General features: G+C 45.7%; 1 protein-coding gene across 1 annotated transcript; it reads right to left on the minus strand.

The window, feature by feature from the left end:
• Positions 1-6987: 6987 nt before the first annotated feature.
• Positions 6988-21494, minus strand: ccdc97 (coiled-coil domain containing 97). Its single transcript, XM_078431107.1, has 5 exons — positions 21325-21494; positions 18283-18819; positions 13196-13435; positions 9907-10036; positions 6988-7771 (listed from the first exon to the last, which is right to left on the minus strand). Exons 1-5 carry the CDS (start codon positions 21359-21361, stop codon positions 7645-7647), a joined length of 1071 nt encoding a protein of 356 aa, XP_078287233.1. The 5' UTR covers positions 21362-21494; the 3' UTR covers positions 6988-7644.
• Between the last annotated feature and the right edge of the window lie 1101 nt (positions 21495-22595).

Genomic DNA, 22595 nt, shown 5'->3' on the forward strand with positions numbered 1-22595 from the left:
CTCCGGGCGCCGGCGGAAGCGAGGGGACGGCCCGTTGCTAGGGGCGCTGCCTGGCAACCGGGACAATGGCCAACCCAGCAGTGACGGGCCCAATGAATGTCTGCCCCTGGTCAACCAACACAGCAGCCACAGGCCCAATGTCTGCACCTGGGGAACCAGGCGGGGAGAGCAATGAGCTAACCGGAGCTAAGCAAGGCCCAGTAGTCAACCACTGAAATAACTGGGGCAATAACAGTCACATATCAACCACTGACAATGGCCAACACAGCAGCCACAGGCCCAATGTCTGCACCTGGTCAACCACTGACAATGGCCAACACAGCAGCCACAGGCCCAATGTCTGCACCTGGTCAACCACTGACAATGGCCAACACAGCAGCCACAGGCCCCCAACAGGTGAGAGCAATAAGCTAACCCCAATGTCTGCACCTGGGGAACCAGGGCAGGGGGAGCAATGAGCTAACCGGAGCGAAGCAAGGCCCAGTGGTCAACGACTGAAGTAACTGGGCAATAACAGCCACATATCAACCATTGACAATGGCCAACACAGCAGCGACAGGCCCAATGTCTGCAGCAACAGGCCCAGTACCTGCAGCGACAGGCCACCAACAGGCTGAGAGCAATAAGCTAACCCTAATGTCTGGTCCTAGGGGACGAGGGAGAGCAATGCTCTAACCAGAGCTAAGCCCAATGTCTGCACTAGGGGAACCAGGGAGAGCAATGAGCTAACCAGAGCTAAGCCCAATGTCTGCACCTGGGGGAGCAGGGAGAGGCTGAGAGCAATGAGCTAACCAGAGCTAAGGCCCAGTAATCAACCACTGAAGTAACTGTTGCAATAACAACCACACATCAACCATTGACAATGGCCAACACAGCAGCAACAGGGCCAATGTCTACACCTGGGGGACCATGGTGAGTCAAGAATGTTTTATTGTCCTGTGTCCAAGATAGAACAATGAAATTCTTACTTGCAGCACAACAGAATATGCAAACATAGTACACAGTAAACAATATGATAAACATATATATATATATATATACACACACACACATACTCCAAAAAGAAACAATAGTGCAATAATAATAATAGCAATAAGGTAACCACAGCTAAGCCCAATGTCTGCACCTGGGGACCATGGCGAGTAATAAGGTAACCGGAGCTGAGGCCTTGTAATGTATTAAATATGAACAGTACACCCCAGCGGTATGAGCATTGACTTCTCGCATTGACATCAAGTTCGCGGATGACACGACTGTGGTTGGACTCATCTCAGAAGGAGATGAGACAGCCTATAGGGATGAAATCCAAAGGCTGGCAGCATGGTGTTCAGTGAACAATCTGGTCCTGAACTCCTCCAAAACAAAGGAACTTATAATTGACTTTAGAAAAACCAGTGGAGATTACGACCCACTCTACATCAATGGGGTCTGTGTGGAAAGGGTACCAGCTTTCAGGTTCCTGGGTACGCACATCGCAGAGGATCTTACCTGGTCTACCAACACCATCACCACAGTAAAGAAGGCACAGCAGAGACTCCACTTCCTGAGGATCCTCAGGAAAACCAACCTGCAGGAGAAGCTCATGTTGTCCTTCTATCGCTGCTCCATCGAGAGTGTGCTGGCATACTGTATAACCACATGGTATGCCAGCTGCTCAGAAAAGGACAGGAAGGCCCTTCAGAGGGTCATCACGACGGCCCAGAAGATCATCGGCTGCTCACTGCCCTCCCTGGAGCACCTGTTCAGCCTACGCTGCCTCAGTAGAGCAGGCAAAATAATAAAAGATCCATCCCACCCCGGCCACCGTCTGTTCATCTGCCCTCTGGTCGACGTTTCAGGTCGATCAAATCCCGAACAAACAGACTTAAGAACAGTTTTTACCCCAGGGCCATACGAGAACTGAACACTACCTTTGCACTAGACAACACCGTTAAAAAATCTTGTACTTAATATAATTGTATTTAATTGTATTTATGTATTTATTTGTTTTGCATTTATTGCATATATGTTTGTACGCACCGTCAGGATTGGCTATTTTTTAATTTCGTTGCAATGACAATAAATGAATATTATTATTATTATTATTATTATTAAGTATCATATCATATCATATCATATCATATCATATACAGCCGGAAACAGGCCTTTTCGGCCCACCAAGTCCGTGCCGCCCAGCGATCCCCGTACATTAACACTATCCTACACCCACTAGGGACAATTTTTTTTAATTTTTTTTTATTTTTACATTTACCCAGCCAATTAACCTACATACCTGTACGTCTTTGGAGTGTGGGAGGAAACCGAAGATCTCGGAGAAAACCCACGCAGGTCACGGGGAGAACGTACAAACTCCTTACAGTGCAGCACCCGTAGTCAGGATCGAACCTGAGTCTCCGGCGCTGCATTCGCTGTAAAGCAGCAACTCTACCGCTGCGCCACCGTGCCGCCCTTGCTTTCCCTCTCTCTCCATCTGCTCCCCTTCCCAGTTCTCCTACCAGTCTTACTGGCTCCGACTGCATTTTATCTCTGTACCGCCCACTCCCCCGACATCAGTCTGAAGAAGGGTCTCGACCTGAAACATTACCCATTCCTTCTCTCCTGAGATGCTGCCTGTCCCGCTGAGTTACTCCAGCATTTTGTGTCTATCTTCAATTTAAACCTGCATCTGCAGTTCTTTCCTGCACAGATATAAGCAGTGCCTGGCAATGGAGTAACTGGGGCAATAACAGCCACACATCAACCACTAACAATGGCCAACACAGCAGCAACCAGGCCCAATTTCTGTAACAGGGTGACCATGGCGAACAATAAGTCAAGTCAAGTCAAGTCAAGTTTATTTGTCACATACACATACACGATGTGCAGTGAAATGAAAGTGTGCACAAAAAAGAATTACAGTTACAGCATATAAATAAAGTTAATAAGTTACTATAGTGTAGACAAAAATTTAGTCTCTGGAGTTATAAAAGTTGACAGTCCTGATGGCCTGTGGGAAGAAACTCCGTCTCATCCTCTCAATTTTCACAGCGTGACAGCGGAGGCGTTTGCCTGACCGTAGCATCTGGAACAGTCCGTTACTGGGGTGGCAGGAGTCCCTCATAATCTTACTTGCTCTGGATCTGCACCTCCTGATGTATAGGTCCTGCAGGGGGACGAGTGTAGTTCCCATGGTGCGTTCTGCCGAACGCACTACTCTCTGCAGGGCCATCCTGTCCTGGGCAGAGCTGTTCCTAAACCAGACTGTAATGTTGCCGGACAGGATGCTCTCCACAGCCCCAGAGTAGAAGCAATGAAGGATCCTCAGAGGCACTCTGAATTTCCTCAGCTGTCTAAGGTGGTAAAGGCGCTGCTTTGCCTTACCCACCAGTGCGGCAATGTGCGTTGCCCATGTCAGATCCTCTGTGATGCGGACTCCCAAGTATTTAAAACTGCTCACCCTATCCACAGTAGACCCATTTATCTCCAGTGGTGTGTACGTCCTTGGATGTTTAGCCCTTCTAAAGTCCACAATCAGCTCCTTCATTTTAGTGACATTCAAGAGGAGGCTATTGTCCAGACACCAGAGTGCCAAATCAGCCACCTCCTTCAGGCCTTCTCATCTAACCAGAGCTAAGGCCTAGTAGTGTGTTAAATGTGAACAGTACCTGACAATGGAATAACTGGGGCAATAACAGCCACATATCAACCCCTAACAATGGCCAGTCAGGGGTAGATATGTCTTGACCCAAAATGTCACCTCTTCCTTTTCTCCAGAGATGCTGCCTGACCCGCTGAGTTACTCCAGCTTTTTATGAAGAGAGGATCAAAATGGCTCTCAAGTGGGGAAATTGGTACAAAGGTCTACATAGAGTGGACGTGGAGAGAATGTTTCCACTAGTGGGAGAGTCTAAAAGCATAGGGCACAGCCTCAGAATAAAAGGACGTACCTTTAGAAAGGCGATGAGGAGGAATTTCTTTAATCAGAGAGTGGCGAATCTGTGGAATTTATTGCCACAGACCAAGGCAATGGGTTTTTATACGGCGGAGACTAACAGATACTTGATTTGTACGGGTGTCAGGGGGTTATGAGGAGCAGGCAGGAGAATGGGGTTGAGAGGGAAAGATAGATAAGCCATGATTGAAATGGCAGAGTAGTCTTGATGGTCCGAATGGCCTACTTCTACTCATAACATGAGCTTATGAATAATACCTAACAAGATGCTAACAAAGAGTGAAACACAAAATGCTGGGGGAACTCAGCAGGGCAGGCAGCATCTCGGGCAGCATATGCTAACCAATGGTGACACCTAGCAACTTTGTAGTCATTAATAGAACATAGAATAGTACTATACAGCACAGCAACAGGCCCTTCGGCCCATAATCTTAGTGCCAAACACGAGGCCAAGACCGACTCTTATTCAATAACAGGGAACTGTAGATGCTGGTTTAAGAAAAAGGCCACAAAGTCTTGAAGTAATTCAGCGGGTCAGGCAACATTTCTGGAGAATGTGAATAGGTAATGTTTTAGGTCAGGTACCTTCTTCAGACTCAAGAAGAGTCCCAACCCAAAACATCACCGATCCACGTACCTCAGAGATGCAGCCTAACCTGCTAAGTTACCCCAGTGCTTTGTGTAATTTTGGACAGAGGAAGTAGTTGAGGAAGGTACAATAAGAACATTCAAAAGACATCTGGTCATATACATGGATAGGAAAGGTTGAGAGAGATATGGACCAAATGTAATCAGAATAGGACTAGCCTAGATGGGCATCTTGGTTGGCATGTCTTAGTTGGGCTGAAGGGGATGTTTTGCGCTGCATGAATATCAATTATAGGAGGTACACTGTAAATATGTTATCAGATATGGGGTTTTATTGTTAATTATAGAAGATCCTGAAATCGCAGAGCATTCTGTTCTTTAGATATGTTATTTTTATCGATGGCCTGTTCTGGTCATTTATGTTGTAATATGAAGATTTAGAGAAAATACACGTGGACACAGGAGTACTTGAGACAATGTCATACAATGTGTCTGCATTTAGAAGTATCCAAGCTCAGAGAGCAATAGCAACACAATAATTTCTTTGCAAAGATCACTAAAAGATACAAGATTCCAATATTTACTGATAATATTAAAATTTTGTTTCCTTTAGATAATCTTTGTGTGTCGACACATGGCTGTAACTATTTGATAGGAAAACTTTCCAGGTGTACCCCCAAAAACAGCATAACCTCCCTGGAGAATCACAAATCGCCACCATCAAGACCTCAGAGAATAAAGTTCTCTGTTGACTGAGTAGATCACATTATGTGAATTGAATCATAGGGTCATATAGTACAGAAACAGGCCCTTCGGCCCAACGTCCCGACCAAGATGCCCCATCTATACTAGTCCCACCTGTCTGCATTTGAGACATATCCCGTCTAAACCTTGCCAATCCATGTACCTATCCGAATGTCTTTTAAATGTTGTTACAGTACCTGCTTCATCTACCTTTTCTGGGAACTCGTTCCATATACCACCATAATCCATAAAACACAAATAAAAATCTACACTACTAAGAATTTAAATTTACATGTGACATTATAACCAATAAACAGCACCTCATATTTCACTTGGGTAGCTTACAACGCAGTGGTGTGAATATTGATTTGTCTAACTGCAAATAACCCTTGCATCCCCTCTCTCTCCGTCCCTCCCCCACTCCAGTCGCCGTATTAGTTTCACTGTCATCGTGTTGAGTTTCACTGTCTGTATAACTCATTATCACCTACACCACAGCCAAGAAAGGACCAACAATGGGCTCCACCTTTCCTTAATCATCGTTGAGTTTCATTTTATTAAAAAAACATCGAGTCACTGAAGGGGTTGCAGGGAAGGTTTACAAGAATGACGAACATAAAACAGTTGCAGGTGCTGGAAATCTGAAATAAAAATGTAAAAATAAAAGCAGAAAATAAGGTTGGGTTGGTTTTGAGTTGGAACCCTTCTTCAGACAAATAAAACAATTCCCGGAATGGCGGGACTGTCACATGTTGAAAGACTGGAGTGACTGGGCTTGTATACACTGGAATTTAGAAGGATGAGAGGGGATCTTATCGAAACGTATAAGATTATTAAGGGGTTGGACACGTTAGAGGCAGGAAACATGTTCCCAATGTTGGGGGAGTCCAGAACAAGGTGCCACAGTTTAAGAATAAGGGGTAGGCCATTTAGAACTGAGATGAGGAGAAACATTTTCAGTCAGAGAGTTGTGAATCTGTGGAATTCTCTGCCTCAGAAGGCAGTGGAGGCCAATTCTCTGAATGCATTCAAGAGAGAGCTAGATAGAGCTCTTGAGGATAGCGGAGTCAGGGGGTATGGGGAGAAGGCAGGAACGGGGTATGATTGAGAATGATCAGCCATTATCACATTGAATGGCGATGCTGGCTCGAAGGGCCGAATGGCCTCCTCCTGCACCTATTGTCTAATGTCAACTTGGTAAATTTTAAACATTTTATTGAGCACAGAATAAAGATAAGACACAGGGAGATAGTTCCATTTAAGTTGCATAAAGTACAAGTGAGTACTTAAAACATCCTATATTGTAATTAATGCATAGCAACCTCTTTGCCCCTGTTAATATGCATTGAACTTTTAATTCTGTGAGAAATTTGAAAGTGTGATGGATTCTAAAGTAATTTTTAACAAATGTGTATTTTTTTCCCCCCGTGTCTTATCTTTATTCTGTGCTCAATAAAATGTTTAAAATTTACCGAGTTTACATTTGTTTTATTTGTCTGAAGATGACCATACAACTTTCATTTCACAGACCGTTACATCTTCAATTTATATAGATGAGGAGAATATTTACCTCCCTTCGATGGTGGTCCAACAGGGAAAGTGGCAGTGGGAGAAATTAAAAAAGCCTCCAATATATCACTTAGATATTCACCCACATCCTTGATTGATTCTCACATAACAGGCCGGGGGGGGGGGGATATAAAACAACTGACAATTAGACAAGCAATTAGAAAGCTCCTTTAATTAAAAATAAAGATACAGCATGGAAACAGACTCTTCGGCCCACCGAGTTCACACTGACCATTGAACAGCCATTCGCAGTAGTTCTCTAATATCCCGCGTTTGCTTCTTACACACCGGGGCAATTTCACAGAGGCCAGTTAACCTACAAACTCACACGTCTGGGATGTGGGAGGAAACCCACGTACTTATCGGGAGAATGAGTGAAATTCCAAGCAGACGGCACTGGAAGTAGGGATTAAACCAGTGTCTCTGGTGTTGTGAGGCAGAAGCTCTACCAGCTGTGCCACTGGTCTGCCCTGATCTCCAGCAGATACATGGGCCAGGTTGTTCCTTCAGCTAACCCCATGCAGATCAGGGACCAAATGGTGAAGATGCAGGAGATGTAACACCACTTTTATTTAACAGCCACCATCAGCTTCATTCTTTCATGGTGTAATGACTGTTGGGTGCAGAGCGGCAGGACACTTGGCCATTTTAATCATTCTTGATTAATGGGGAAAGAGGAGAGACTACAACTTTTTGGTCTCGACACACCATGTACAAATACCACAACATCTTCTCTAACAGCCGCAAAGCAAACTCAGAAACAATTTTAACTTTAAAATGGAAAAATATGACATTTAAATGTTTGAATCTCATCATTCCCTATCCAACTCTGTTTCCATATCTTCGATTTCCACCGGCTCCTCCTCATCGAAGTAACGCTCCTCTTCATCACGATTCACAATGTCAAGGTTGTCATACTCTGGGTTGTCATCAACAGTACTGAAAGGGGAATGGATGTGGGTTTTAAATTAACTGCAGGTTTTACAGAGGTTAGCTCAACAGTGTTTATTCATTCTCCAACCTTAAAGTAAACGGTCAGACTTTGGCCCCAAGACTCCCAATTTGCTAATCCTTCGCCTCTGTTTTATATGGGTAAGACGGAACTGCAGATGCTGGTTTAAATCAAAGATAGACAGAAAATGCCTGAGCAACTCAGCGGGACAGGCAGCATCTCTGGAGAGAAGGAACAGGCGAAGTTCTGGGTCGAGACCCTTCCTCAGTCTGTAGAAGGGTCTTGCCCCGAAACGTCACCCATTCCTTCTCTCCAGAGATGCTGCCTGTCCCGCTGTTTGTGAGATCTCACTGGATATGAATTGGCGACATTATTCCCTAAGTTACAAAGTGGATGCATTTCAGGAAGAGTGAAATGGCTGTGTGGCAGTTTCTGACTTCCTGAGGCAGGGAAAAATTCCTATCGAAGGAAAGTATCCCTCCTTGCTTCGTCTGATTTTTTAAAAAACGTTCTCCTTCACTGTAGGATTGATCCTTAATTTAAAAAGAAATCCATGGTAGTTTATTATTATGGCAGCATTTTGTGACCATCCTCTGTCTTATGGCCCCACTTCTGGTTCAAGGCGCTAAATCTGTGGGTAATGTCGGTACACTACCCACAGAGCCACAGCTGACAGAGCCTCGCATCTCTGAAACGCTGCAAGCTGCTTCATAGACAGGAGGATGCTAGGCCAGCTCACATCAAATTACACTGTTGCTGTGGACACAAAATGACAAGCTGTTTCTTTTCCGATAATAAATTATTTTCAAGGCTGGAGACTAAAACCATAACATCTTACATTTCTTAGCAAACGTATCAGATTACACAGAGATAATAAACTACCATGAATTTCTTTAAAAAAAAAAAATTAAGGATCAATCCTACAGTGAAGGAGAACGTTTTTTAAAAATCAGATGGAACAAGGAGGGAAACTTTCCTTCGATAGGAATTTTTCCCTGCCTCAGGAAGTCAGAAACTGCCACACAACCATTTCACTCTTCCTGAAATGCATCCACTTTGTAACTTAGGGAATAATGTCGCCAATTCATATCCAGTGAGATCTCACAACATACTTTCTTTTACCAATGTTGATTGCTCAGGAAATATTGGCCAGAGCATCAGAACACTCCTTGGTCATTCTTCAAAACAATGACAGGGCAGCTTTTGGTTCATTCTCAAGTGGTGGATGGAGTTTGGTTTTAATATATCTTACCAGAAAGTCAGCACGTTTAACAAAGGAGCTCTCCCTCGCTGCATTGTGACTCTGAGCCGAGATTTCTGTGCTGAAGCCACAGTTGACCATAAAACACAGGAGCAGAATTAGGCCATTCAGCCCATCCGGTTTACTCTGCCATTCAATCATGGCCAATTTATTTTTCCCTCACAACCCCATTCTTCTTCTTCCTTCTCCTCGTAACTCTTGACACCCTCATTAATCAAGAACCTTTCAATCACTACTTAAAAAAACACACAATATCATGGAGTCTTTAAAAGACAGTCCAATGGGCCAAGTGGCTTCCGTCTGTGCTGTATACACATTTAGAGATACAGGGCAGAAACAGGCCCTTCGGTCCATCATGTTCGCGCGGACCAGTGGACTAACCTAAGCTCAGTAGGGACAATTTTTACTACTTTCCAAAGCCAATTAACCTATGCCTTTGGAGTGTGGGAGGAAACTGGAGTACCCGGAGATAACCCACTTGGTCATAGGGAGAATGTACAGACTTCGCCCATTGTCATGGTAGAACCCAGGTCTCAGGCACTGTAAGGCAGCAACTCTACTTTCTGGGTCAGCTCTACCATAGGGTCACTTCTCCCTATGACCGTGGGTTATCTCTGGGTACTCCAGTTTCCTCCCACACTCCAAAGGCATAGGTTAATTGGCTTTGGAAAGTAGTAAAAATTGTCCCTACTGAGCGTAGGGTAGTCCACTGGTCCACGCGGACACGATGGACCGAAGGGCCTGTTTCTGCCCTGTATCTCTAAATGTGTATACAGCACAGACGGAAGCCACTTGGCCCATTGGACTGCCTTTTAAAGACTACATGACACTGTGCCTCCCAAACGTCTAAATGAGAGTTACCTGTAATCAAAGTCTTTATCTTCTCCATCTAGGAAGCGCTGGTGCATGCGGCTGACAAATTCATCCCTCAGCATGCTCTTTTCATCATCACTTGGCACCCACTCGGCCTCGTTAGACACGGGACTGTCCTCTGTATGGGAACAGGGGGGCAATGGAACAAGATGGAACTCAAAAAGGGAGTACTGGGGAAACGGGAAAACGGGAAGAACTTTTTCAGTCAGAGAGTGGTGAAGGTGTGGAATTCTCTGCCTCAGAAGGCAGTGGAGGCCAGTTCGTTGGATGCTTTCAAGAGAGAGCTGGATAGAGCTCTTAAGGATAGCGGAGTGAGGGGGTATGGGGAGAAGGCAGGAACGGGGTACTGATTGAGAGTGATCAGCCATAATCGCATTGAATGGCGGTGCTGGCTCGAAGGGCCGAATGGCCTACTCCTGCACCTATTGTCTATTGTCTATTGTATAGGAGGTTGCTCCGATGCCCCGAGCAGGGCACTAAAGCAGATGCTGCATGATTTTACTACGTTGCATGCAAAACAAAGCATTTCACTGTATCTAGGTACATGTGACAATAAAGTATCATTGAGATGCAGCATTGAGCGCTGCAGAAAAGGAGATTCTGAGAAGGCAACAGCATTCTGAGAATGAACAAGCAGTCCGATGAGTCACTTAGATTAGGCTCTGGGTTTCTGAGACACGAGAGGTTAGAAATAAAACTGCCAGGTATCATGTTCCCAAATTGAAAATCAAGGAATGGTGGGAGAGTTCCCTGTCCATGGTGAGGCCTCGAGGGTTGAGTTTCCCTCGAGGGGAAACATGTTCCCAAATTGAAAATCAAGGAATGGTGGGAGAGTTCCCTGTCCATGGTGAGGCCTCGAGGGTTGAGTTTCCCTCGAGGGGAAACATGTTCCCAAGTTGAAAATCAAGGAATGGTGGGAGAGTTCACTGTCCATGGTGAGGCCTCGAGGGTTGCGTTTCCTGTTGACAATCTGCAGCAGAGGACTAAAAGCCAATTAGAGCAAGCTTGGGAGGAAATGTGGATTGTACATCAAATCTCTTGCCGTATTTACCTTCAAGCCACAAATTCCTTCTCTTGAAGTGACTTAACCCAGACTCTCTCTCAACGATCCCAAATTAATGGAGAAAACCCACACGGTCACAAGGAGAACGTACAGACTCCGTACACACTCTGGATCGAACCTGGGTCTCTGGCCCTGCAAGGCAGCAGCTCTACAATGGGGCAGCAACTCTCCCGTGATGCAGCCAAGTAATTTGCCCCGAGTGTGTAGGAAATGAACGAGAAACCCCACACAACCAGCACCCGAGGTCAGGATCGAACCCGGGTCTCTTGTGCTGGGAAGCAGCGGCTCTACTAGCTGCACCACCTTCTTGCTATTGAGGGCGTGCAGCGTAGGTTCACTAGGTTAATTCCCGGAATGGCGGGACTATCATATGTTGAAAGACTGGAGCGACTAGGCTTGTATACACTGGAATTTAGAAGGATGAGAGGGGATCTTATCGAAACGTATAAGATTATTAAGGGGTTGGACACGTTAGAGGCAGGAAACATGTTCCCAATGTTGGGGGAGTCCAGAACAAGGGGCCACAGTTTAAGAATAAGGGGTAGGCCATTTAGAACTGAGGTGAGGAAAACCTTTTCAGTCAGAGAGTTGTGAATCTGTGGAATTCTCTGCCTCAGAAGGCAGTGGAGGCCAATTCTCTGAATGCATTCAAGAGAGAGCTGGATAGAGCTCTTAAGGATAGCGGAGTCAGGGGGTATGGGGAGAAGGCAGGAATGGGGTACTGATTGAGAATGATCAGCCATGATCACATTGAATGGCGGTGCTGGCTCGAAGGGCCGAATGGCCTCCTCCTGCACCTATTGTCTATTGACACAAAGGCAGTGCACGACACATAATTATCCCATGATCAAGATTCTTGGTTATTGGATTATAACAATAGGTGGCCCCAGATTTCTGCAAATGGAGCTGCCGGTAACCAAACCTAGATTCTGGTGCCAGTAGAGTCAGTAGTTTTGCCTGCAGAGTCAGCCACATCCAACCTCAGAAGCCTAGATTAGATTGCCACAGACTCCCAAACGACACACTTCTTGCTGGAGATAGACACAAAAAGCTGGAGTAACTCAGACATCTGCAGAAGGGGTCTCGACCCGAAACATCACGTATTCCTTCTCTCCAGAGATGCTGTCTGTCCCGCTGAGTTACTCCAGCTTTTTGTGTCTATCTTTGGTTTAAACCAGCATCTGCAGTTCCTTCCAACACACTTCTTGCTGGAACAGGATCAGAATTTGTTGCAATCGTTGTGGGCTGAAGGGCCTCGACCTGTGCTGAAATCTCCCATTTACGATGTGATGATCCCTTGCATGGCTACATCCATATTAAACAAACCTAAGAATCGGGAAAAGGAGTCGGTCAGGGAGATACAAGGATGCTGGAATTCTGAGTAAAACAAAAGGTGCTGGAGTAACTCAGCAGTTCAGGCAGCATCTGTGGAGGGAATGGATAGGTGACATTTCGGGTTTTGACCCTTCTTTAGACTGCGATATTTCAGGTTGGGACCCTTCTTCAGATTGCCCAGTCTGAAGAAGGGCCCCGACCCTAAACATTGCTATTCCATTCCTTCCATTGACGCCGGGTTCCTCAAGCACTTTATGTTTTAGGCCACTCGGCCCCTCAAACCTGCTCCAGACAGGACAATAGACAATAGGTGCAGGAGAAGGCCATTCGGCCCTTCGAGCCAGCACTGCCATTCAATGTGATCATGGCTGATCATTCTCAATCAGTACCCCATTCCTGCCTTCTCCCCATAACCCCTGACTCCGCTATCCTTAAGAGCTCTATCTAGCTCTCTCTTGAATGCATTCAGAGAATTGGCCTCCACTGCCTTGTGAGGCAGAGAATTCCACAGATTCACAACTCTCTGACTGAAAAAGTTTTTCCTCATCTCAGTTCTAAATGGCCTACCCCTTATTCTTAAACTGTGGCCCCTTGTTCTGGACTCCCCCAACATTGGGAACATGTTTCCTGCCTCTAACGTGTCCAACCCCTTAATAATCTTATACGTTTCGATAAGATCTCCTCTCATCCTTCTAAATTCCAGTGTATACTTGGCAGTATTATTAGGAAAACATAACCCAAGCATGTCTTCAGAGGATAAATCTGGAAGAAAGGTTTAGTGTAAGGATAACATTATAACATTTAGGTTTTGCTTTCAATTGGCAGAATTATTCACTTCAGGGAAGATCTAAACCCAGAGATATTTTTAAATAAAGGCACCTTCATCCTCGTCTTCCTCTTCTTCACAGGCATCCTCTCTTTCTTGCTGCCACTGCAGTCTCTGTTGCACAATCTTTTCCTGATACGTGCTCATGAGCAGGTCTGTCAGACTCATCGCAGTGCCCAGGTTCTTGTTGCTTTTAACCAACAGCTCCTCGTCTGTCAAGTATTGCCTGATGTATTGTTCGTAGAGCAGGGGATCTCTCGTTCGCATCTGCTCGTCGCTGAAGTACTCCCCATCTGCAGTGCAAAACCAAACACAGATTAGCACAATTACTTCAGAGAATGGGTCACAAAAATCCCAGCCACCGGTGCAGTGTGGAGCAAGATCCTTTACTTAATTGTATGGTTTAATGGTTATTTATTGTCACATCTACACTACACAATGAAATTCTTTTTGCACAGCTCACACATGCACAAATTGCCATATTTGGTGCCATTTACAGAAAGACAAATTTATAACCAATAAGGATGGGGCGCGGTGGCGCAGCGGTAGAGTTGCTGCTCACAACGCTTACATCTCCGGAGACCCGGGTTCCATCCTGACTACGGGTGCTGTCTGCACGGAGTTTGTACGTTCTCCCCGTGGGTTTTCTCCGAGATCTTCGGTTTCCTCCCACACTCTAAAGACGTACAGGTTTGTAGGTTAATTGGCTTGGTATAAGTGCAAATTGTCCCTAGTGTGTGTGGGATAGTGTTAGTGTGCGGGGATCGCTGGTCGGCGCGGACTCGGTGGGCCGAAGGGCCTGTTTCTGCGCTGTATCTCTAAATTAAACTAAACAAATATGAAAGAGGGATAAAATATCTTTTGTAAAACACAAAATGCAAAATGCCAAAGTCGGTGACAAAGGCAGGAGATAAAAATAAGACAAAATGGTGTCAGATGAGGAGAGAAGAGGAGAAATACAAAGCCTGAGGTCGAGACGTCGGTGGAAGCAGACAAGATGCTGTCTCAAGCAAATTACGAGGATATTGCCAGGATCCGAGCTATACGGAGAGGTTGAGGAGGCTGAGACCTACTTTATGAACGGCCTGTTTCAATACCGTATTTCAGGTAGATGCGCAGTCTCTTGCCCAGAGTTGGTGAATCAAAGTACCAGAGGACATAGGTTTAAGGTGAAGGGAAAAAGATTTAAAAGGTATCTGAGGGGTAACTTTTTCACACAAAGGGTGGCAGGTGTATGGAACGAGCTGCCAGAGGAGATAGTTAAGGCAGGGACTATCCCAACCTTTAAGAAACAGTTAGACGGGTACATGGATAGGACAGGTTTGGAGGGATATGGACCAAACAAGGGCAGGTGCCATTAGTGTAGCTAAGACATATTGGCCGGTGTGGGCAGGTTGGATCGAAGGGCCTGTTTCCACGCTGTATCACTCTTTGACTCCAATGCAATTTGCGTAAGGCACATTCTGGCAGTGGTTTCTGTAAATGTCCAGCGGAGAGGAGGCATATTCTTGAGTAGAGCGTTGGCTCATTAAAATAACTGATGCAACAGAGAAAGCATGTGAACCAATATTTTTCTTTACTGACAATATTACCACTGCTTTAGAAAAAGAACACGGTTAGAAAGATCGAGTGTAACTGAAAATTGGAAGCACCCGGTAAAAGGCCTGCAACAGTAAACAGAAAGGGGCTCGAATGGATTCTGTCGACTTGTGTAAATATTTGCATTGATTAAACTGTTTATGTATTCTAGACAAACAAGAGGGTACAGCAGTTGGTTACAGTGTAGTTGGGTAACTGTTACTTCCAGCACCGAGCTCTGAAGGGTGAGATAGATGTCTTGTTTCACTGTTAAACAAAATGCAGGAAGAATATAATTTCAGTTCCTACTGGATACAAATGTGCAGCAAAGCACAATTGTAATTATCTGATACAATTCTAGCAAGCTGCCTTGGGAGGCCTGGGTGGATTTGAGAACAGTTGCCAAGATAGATTAGAGAGAGATTCAATTTACATCGCACCAGGAAGCGCTGACTGTGGCAAAACAACAAACATGTATACATGTCCACAGGCACACACAGCCACAGGGCGGTCAGGGTCGGAGGTCGTTGAGGGCGCTAGCGGCCAAGGACGGGCCACGTGGGAGCCGGACAACGCGCTGCCGGGACCCGGCGTGGAGGGACCGCCATGAAGGGGGGAGAAGGGCGGCACGGTGGCGTAGCGGTAGTGTTAATAATAATAATAATAATATATTTATTTTATATAGCGCCTTAACACATGCACAAAGCGCTTTACAAATACAATTAACATAGAAACAAACAGACAAACTATCCTGACGGAAAAGCGGCGAATAATCAACGCCAGCGTCCTCTCACGTCAGGGTCCAGCAGTAGACATTAAAGAACACAAGACACACAGATACAATTTTTTACACAAAACAGCCATCACAGTGATTGCTCTAGGCATACCCTCACTGTGATGGAAGGCAAAGTCTTGCTGCCTTACAGCGAATGCAGCGCCGGAGACTCAGGTTCGATCCTGACTACGGGCGCCGTCTGTACGGAGTTTGTACGTTCTCCCTGTGATCTGCGTGGGTTTTCTCCGAGATCTTCGGTTTCCTCCCACACTCCAAAGACGTACAGGTTTGTAGGTTAATTGGCTGGGCAAATGTAAAAATTGTCCCTAGTGGGTGTAGGATAGTGTTAATGTGCGGGGATTGCTGGGCGGCGCGGACCCAGTGGGCCGAAGGGCCTGTTTCTGCGCTGTATCTCTAAATCTACAAATTTAAATCTAAAACAAAGCAAGACCCGGTGTGGAGGGAACGGCTGAGAGGGAGGGAGGGAGGGGGGGTGGGAGCAGGGGAAGGATATAGGTGGACCTGGAGCACGGGGGAGGGGAGCGGGGTGGGAGAACAAAGGAGGACCTGGCGTGGAATACTTTGTAACGTTGTCAGTGCCCTTTATGTGGCGACTCTTTGCATACCTTTCCTGTTTGCAAGCAAAGAAGTTCACTGTGACTCATCGCACGTGACAATAATGTATTCATTCATTCACACTCTATTACAGACAGCGAAGGGGCGCAGTCGATAGAGCCGCACCTTCACATCTCTGGCCACCTGGGTTCAACACCAGCCCCGGACGCTGCCTGTGTAGAGTTTGCACGCTCTCCCCGTGACCATGTGTGTTTCCCCACCGGGCCCACGGTTACTAGTTTTTTTGGCCACTGTAAATTGCCCCTGGCATGCAGCTGAGTGGCAGTCTGGACAGACACAAAGTGCTGGAGTAACTCAGCGGGTCAGGCAGCATCTCTGGAGAGAAGATGTTTCGGGTCGAGACCCTTTATTCATAATCTGGAGGTGGGGGAAGAGGGGGTTAACAGTAGGGAGAACAAAATGGCAACCGCCGGTGTAAATGGGTGGTTTAGGCAAGCAGGAACTTGTGCGCAGCAAGATCCCGTGGGCAACATTGCTGCCATCATGCCCAAAGGACCTGGCTTGGAGCTCTGAAGCAAGGTTTAAATATTGCAGATACGATAATGGCATCGAAGAGCCTTTAATATCGGCACTTGGATATGCAGGGAACGGAGGAATATGGATTACATACAAGAATAGTTTGCCGTTGTGTTTGGCATGGACATTGTGGGCAGAAGGGCCCGTTCCTGTCCTGCACTGTTCTGTGTTCAATGTCCTAGTGTACATTAGTACATCAAATATTATGGAAGGACAAGAAAATATGGAAGATGTACACAATTTTTGTGTGCTGAGAAGCACATGACCTTAATGACAATTCACAAAATACTCACTGACATAGAACAGATTAACAGATGGGCCAGGATCCGTGTTTCTTGGCTTAAATGTTTGAGCTTAACACAGATCAGAGGACCGTTCCATCATCATGAACTGTGACACTTAAAATGCTTCATCCTTAATATGTTTTAATCTCACTCAGGAACAAAAGTAAAATGAGTGCAGAAAAATTGTGGTTTGTAACACATAAAGCCAAGGTAAAATATTGCTCCTCGGGTTCTTATTAAATCTTTCCCCTCTCTCACCTTACATCCACGTTCTCTGAATCTTAATCCCCAATTTCCCAACAAAAAGCTCAGGGATCCTTCCACAATAATTAGTGACATTATTGGATCATGCAAGATTCAGCTTTTTTTAGACAATAGACAATAGGTGCAGGAGGAGGCCATTCGGCCCTTCGAGCCAGCACCGCCATTCAATGTGATCATGGCTGATAATTCTCAATCAGTACCCCGTTCCTGCCTTCTCCCCATACCCCCTGACTCCGCTATCCTTAAGAGCTCTATCTAGCTCTCTCTTTAATGCATTCAGAGAATTGGCCTCCACTGCCTTCTGAGGCAGAGAATTCCACAGATTCACAACTCTGACTGAAAAAGTTTTTCCTCATCTCAGTTCTAAATGGCCTACCCCTTATTCTTAAACTGTGGCCCCTTGTTCTGGACTCCCCCAACATTGGGAACATGTTTCCTGCCTCTAACGTGTCCAACCCCTTAATAATCTTATACGTTTCGATAAGATCCCCTCTCATCCTTTAGGTGATGCCGACTGCGTTGATGACTGCCTTCCACAACTGTTGATGGGGAAGACATAGAAGAGAAGGCAGAGATAGATAGATGCTTGACTAGTACGGATGTCAGGGGTTGCGGGGAGAAGGCAGGAGAATGGGGTTATGAGGGAGAGATAGTTAGGGGCGGCACGGTCGCGCAGCAGTAGAGCTGCTGCCTTACAGCGAATGCAGCGCCGGAGACTCAGGTTCGATCCTGACTATGGGCGCCGTCTGTACGGAGTTTGTACGTTCTCCCCGTGACCTGCGTGGGTTTTCTCCGAGATCTTCGGTTTCCTCCCACACTCCAAAGACGTACAGGTATGTAGGTTAATTGACTGGGTAAATGTAAAGAAAAGTGTCCCGAGTGTGTGTAGGATAGTGTTAATGTGCGGGGCGGCGCGGACTCAGTGGGCCGAAGGGCCTGTTTCCGTGCTGTATCTCTAAATCTAAAAAAAATAAAATCAGCCATGATAGAATGGCGGACTAGACTTGATGGGCCGAATGAAGAAGTTGTTAACACCAGCCTAAAGACTGGACAGGGAAAGAGAGATTTATTTATTTTCACACATCACCTTTCATCATCTGCTGCAGGGCTGCAAACCTCTTGTTGCGGACGTTTGTTCGAGCCCTTTTCTTCATTGAAGACTTCCGCACTTCATTGCAGTAAAAGGTAACTTCGTAGTTGCCAGCCAAGTGTCTGAAGCAGAGCAGGTGGTCCTCCCTGATGATCTTGTGAAAGCGTTCCAGGAAAACCACCGGCTTGCAGAAGAAAAGCTCCTTCACGATGGCCAGCTTCTGGTCGTAGCTGAGGTCGGGCTCGTCCTTCTGCTGGCTCTTGATCACGGCCGTGCTGCTGGAGATCGCGTGGAACATGCTGTCGAGCGAGGCGTCAATGGCGTCTTCCTCCAGGAGTTCGGAGCGCTCCCTGCTCACTCTGATCGCTGCTGCCGAGGCGAGAGCAGCCGGTTGACTCTGCTCCCCTGCCTCAGTCGGAGCCACCCGTCCCTCAGTGGGAATCACAATCATCTCCTCCACCCGTGAATTGACAGAATCGGTAGAAGAGTCGCTTATCAATGGAGGAACTTCCTGGACGTCTTGCGTTTGAGGACCTAGGGTTAAATTAATTTCCCAATAATTAAAGCAGTTTCAGGGACCATGTTGTTTTTGAGAACTTCTGATTGATTGAAAGATACAGCATGGAATCAAGCCCTTCAGCCTGCCAAGGCCACGCAGACTCGTTCACCCTAGAGAACAAAGGACAACCTGGCGCGGGATACCTAGTAACTTTTTCGGCACCTTTTATGGGGCGACTTTGCATACCTTGGGTATGCAAGCAAAGAATTTCACTGTGACTTGCAACATGTGACATAGAAACAGAGAAAATAGGTGCAGGAGGAGGCCATTTGGCCCTTCGAGCCAGCACCGCCATTCATTGTGATCATGGCTGATCATCCACAATAAAGTATTCATTAATTCATTCACTAGTTAGTGACGCAGTGTGGAAACAGGCCCTTCGGCCCAACTTGCCCACACCGGCCAACATGTCCCAGCTACACTAGTCCCACCTGCCTGCGCTTGGTCCATAATCCCTCCAAACTTGTCCTATCCATGTATTCACAAAATGCTGGAGTAACTCAGCAGGTCGGGCAGCATCTCGGGAGAGAAGGAATGGGTGACGTTTCGGGTCGAGACCCTTCTTCAGACTGATTTGTCTGTGATTTGTCCTATCCATGTACCTGTCTAACTGTTTCTTAAACGTTGGGGTAGTCCCAGCCTCAACGACCTCCTCTGGCAGCTTGTTCCATACACCCCCCACCTGTTCTCTGTTATACCACTTTCTTGTCCACTCCCTATAGACTAGGGGCAATTATTTATATATATATATTTTTTTTACAGAGGTAAATTAACTTACAAACCCACAAACGGTCACAGGGAAAATGTGCAAACTTCACGTAGACAGCAGCCAAGGTCAGGATTGAATCTGGGTCTCTGGTTCTGTGAAACAATAGCTCTACCAGCTGCACCATTATAACACCCCAAACCAGTTTAGGCAGAGCTGTTCCCAAACCAATCTGTGATGTATCTCAATAGGATCCTCTCTCCACATTCTTTATTCTGAAATCATTTCCCAATTTCAATGGGTCTGGGCCTACCTGATCTCCCAGTTGCCAAACACTTTAATTCCCCTTTCCATTCCCACACTGACCTTCCTGTCCTGGGCCTCCTGCACTGTCAAGAGTGAGGCCAAAAGCAAATTGGAGGAACAGCACCTCATATTTCACTTGGGCAGCCTACAACCCAGCAGAATGAATATTGAATTCTCTAACTTCAATTAACCCTTGCATCCCTGCTCCCTCCCTCCCCCAGCCTAGTCATCATACTAGTTTCACTGTCGTCCTGGTGGGTTTCATTGTCTGTAGTTCGTTTTCACCTCGCTAACAATGGCATGTTTCCATCTTCATCATTTCTTTCTTGCATATTTTTAATTTATTTGTTCTAAATCTCTCTACCGTCTGTATCTCTCCTTTCCCACTCCCTTGACTCTCAGTCCGAAGGGGGGTCTCGACCCGAAACGTTACCCATTCCATTTCTCCAGACATGCTGCCTGTCCCGCTGTTACTCCAGCATTTTGTCTCCAAGAGATTACCCAGGAAGGGTGGAGCCCATAACCGTTCTATGTTCCACACCATGCAGCTTGTTAACAAGGTGAGATGGACACCTGTCTCCAACAGATTACTCAGGAGGGGTGGAGCCCATAACTATTCTATGTTCCACACCATGCAGCTTGTTAACAAGGTGAGATGGACGCCTGTCTCCAACAGATTACTCAGGAAGGGTGGAGCCCATAACTGTTCTATGTTCCACACCATGCAGCTTGTTAACAAGGTGAGATGGACACAAAATGCTGGAGTAACTCAGCAGGACAGGAGCATCTCTAGATAGAAGGAATGGGTGACCTTTCGGGCCGAGACCCTTCTTCAGACTGGCTTCTGCAGTTTCTTCCGCTGAGTTACTCCAGTCAGAGAGTTGTGAATCTGTGGAATTCTCTGCCTCAGAAGGTAGTGGAGGCCAATTCTCTGAATACATTCAAGAGAGAGCTAGATAGAGCTCTTAAGGATAGCGGAGTCAAGGGGTATGGGGAGAAAGCAGGAACGGGGTACTGATTGAGAATGATCAGCCATGATCACATTGAATGGCAGTGCTGGCTCGAAGGGCCAAATGGCACCTATTGTCTATTGTCTTCCTACACACTTAATAATCTATTGCCGGGCCAGGCTTTCTATGGTGATTCCAGGTTCCCAATGGTCACAACTCCAAGGGCATAACTTATTCATGGTCTTCGGGTAATTTCTCTCCACCTCCCCACCACACACAAAAAAAATATAGGAAAATGGGGTTATCACATGGTTGCCGGCCCTGATTTGCTCAGGCCGTTTCCTCCCGCCATTTCCCCCTCTACTCTCAGTCTAAAGAAGGGTCTCGACCCGAAACGTCACCCATTCCTTCTCTCCACAGATGCTGCCTGACCCACTGAGTTACTCCAGCACCTTGTGTCCATCTTTGGGCTCCAGGTTTTCGAGACCCAGGCAGCACTAGATCAGTCACAGCTTTACCTTCCGCCAGCATCGCACAACAATGTTCCCTGTCCATCGCCTCACATTTTACAGGCGGCTGCTTCTGTTTTTGCTCCAGTTATTATTCAACAAGAAGAAGAAAAATAAACAGTTTAAGTCCAACGTTTGACAGCCCGGAATCCAAAGCTGTCCGGACTGTTTCCACCCATCAACACGGTCCGCGCCCGGACGAACTAATTGCCGCTTAAAAGTTCCTACCTCCAAGCCAAAGATCTGCTCTATTACCTTTGCTCCGAGCAGACATCAATTAAGAGTCCAGCGTCAAGAATGTTTATATTCTTATTATTATATGTCCCAGATACCAGATAGAACGATGAAATTCTTACATGCAGCAGCACAGCAGAATATATTTATATATATATATATATATATATATATATATATATATATATATATATATATATATATAAATATATTCTGCTGTGCTGCTGCATGTAAGAATTTCATCGTTCTATATATATATATATATAAACATAGAACTCTGTAAACAATATAACCCGGCACAATATAAACCCGGCACAGTTTAAGAATAAGGGGTAGGCCATTTAGAACAGAGGTGAGGAAAAGCTTTTTCAGTCAGAGAGTTGTGAATCAGTAGAATTCTCTGCCTCAGAAGGCAGTGGAGGTCAATTCTCTGAATGCATTCAAGAGAGAGCTAGATAGAGCTCTTAAGGATAGCGGAGTCAGGAGGTACGGGGAGAAGGCAGGAACGGGGTACTGATTGAGAATGATCAGCCATGGTCACATTAAATGGTGGTGCTGGCTCGAAGGGCCGAATGGCCTACTCCTGCACCTATTGTCTATTGTCTATAATAAACGAGAAAAAAAATCAGTGTGTGTATATACAAACATATTACATACACACAAACATATATATACAAACACAAATACATATAAAAACAAACAAACAATAATATAATGCAAAAAGACAAAACCAATGTCCCCAAGCCTAAAAAGTTCAGAGTTTATTTGGAGGCCGTAATGCTTAAAAGCCTGGTGGGTGTTAAACGCACATTGTATAATATTGGAGGTGTTTTATAATGAGTAACAAAGGATAGAATTTCACAATTGATGCACTTTGTGTTCTTGTAAATCCTGTTACTTTTGTTGAGAATTAGTTTGCATCGAACCATTGAAATTGGTAGCACCAAGGGAGGCCATTTGATCTTTTTTATTCATAAAAATTTAAAGAAAATGCAAGAGACTCTGATCACTCTCCCTAGCTCTGGTTTACGCTCCATTACTCCTAT

Source organism: Rhinoraja longicauda, chromosome 41, assembly GCF_053455715.1.
Source record: "Rhinoraja longicauda isolate Sanriku21f chromosome 41, sRhiLon1.1, whole genome shotgun sequence".
Lineage (NCBI taxonomy): Eukaryota > Metazoa > Chordata > Chondrichthyes > Rajiformes > Arhynchobatidae > Rhinoraja > Rhinoraja longicauda.

What these genes read in the sequence shown, in the direction of transcription:
- ccdc97 (XM_078431107.1), bottom strand. Translation starts at nt 21,361, where the DNA reads ATGGACAGGGAACATTGTTGTGCGATGCTGGCGGAAG. An exon ending in TTGTGCGATGCTGGCGGAAG is followed by an intron (nt 18,820 to 21,324) that starts GTAAAGCTGTGA and finishes ATTTAACCCTAG; the next exon opens with GTCCTCAAACGCAAGACGTC. An exon ending in GATAAAGACTTTGATTACAG is followed by an intron (nt 7,772 to 9,906) that starts GTAACTCTCATT and finishes TTCCCCTTTCAG; the next exon opens with TACTGTTGATGACAACCCAG.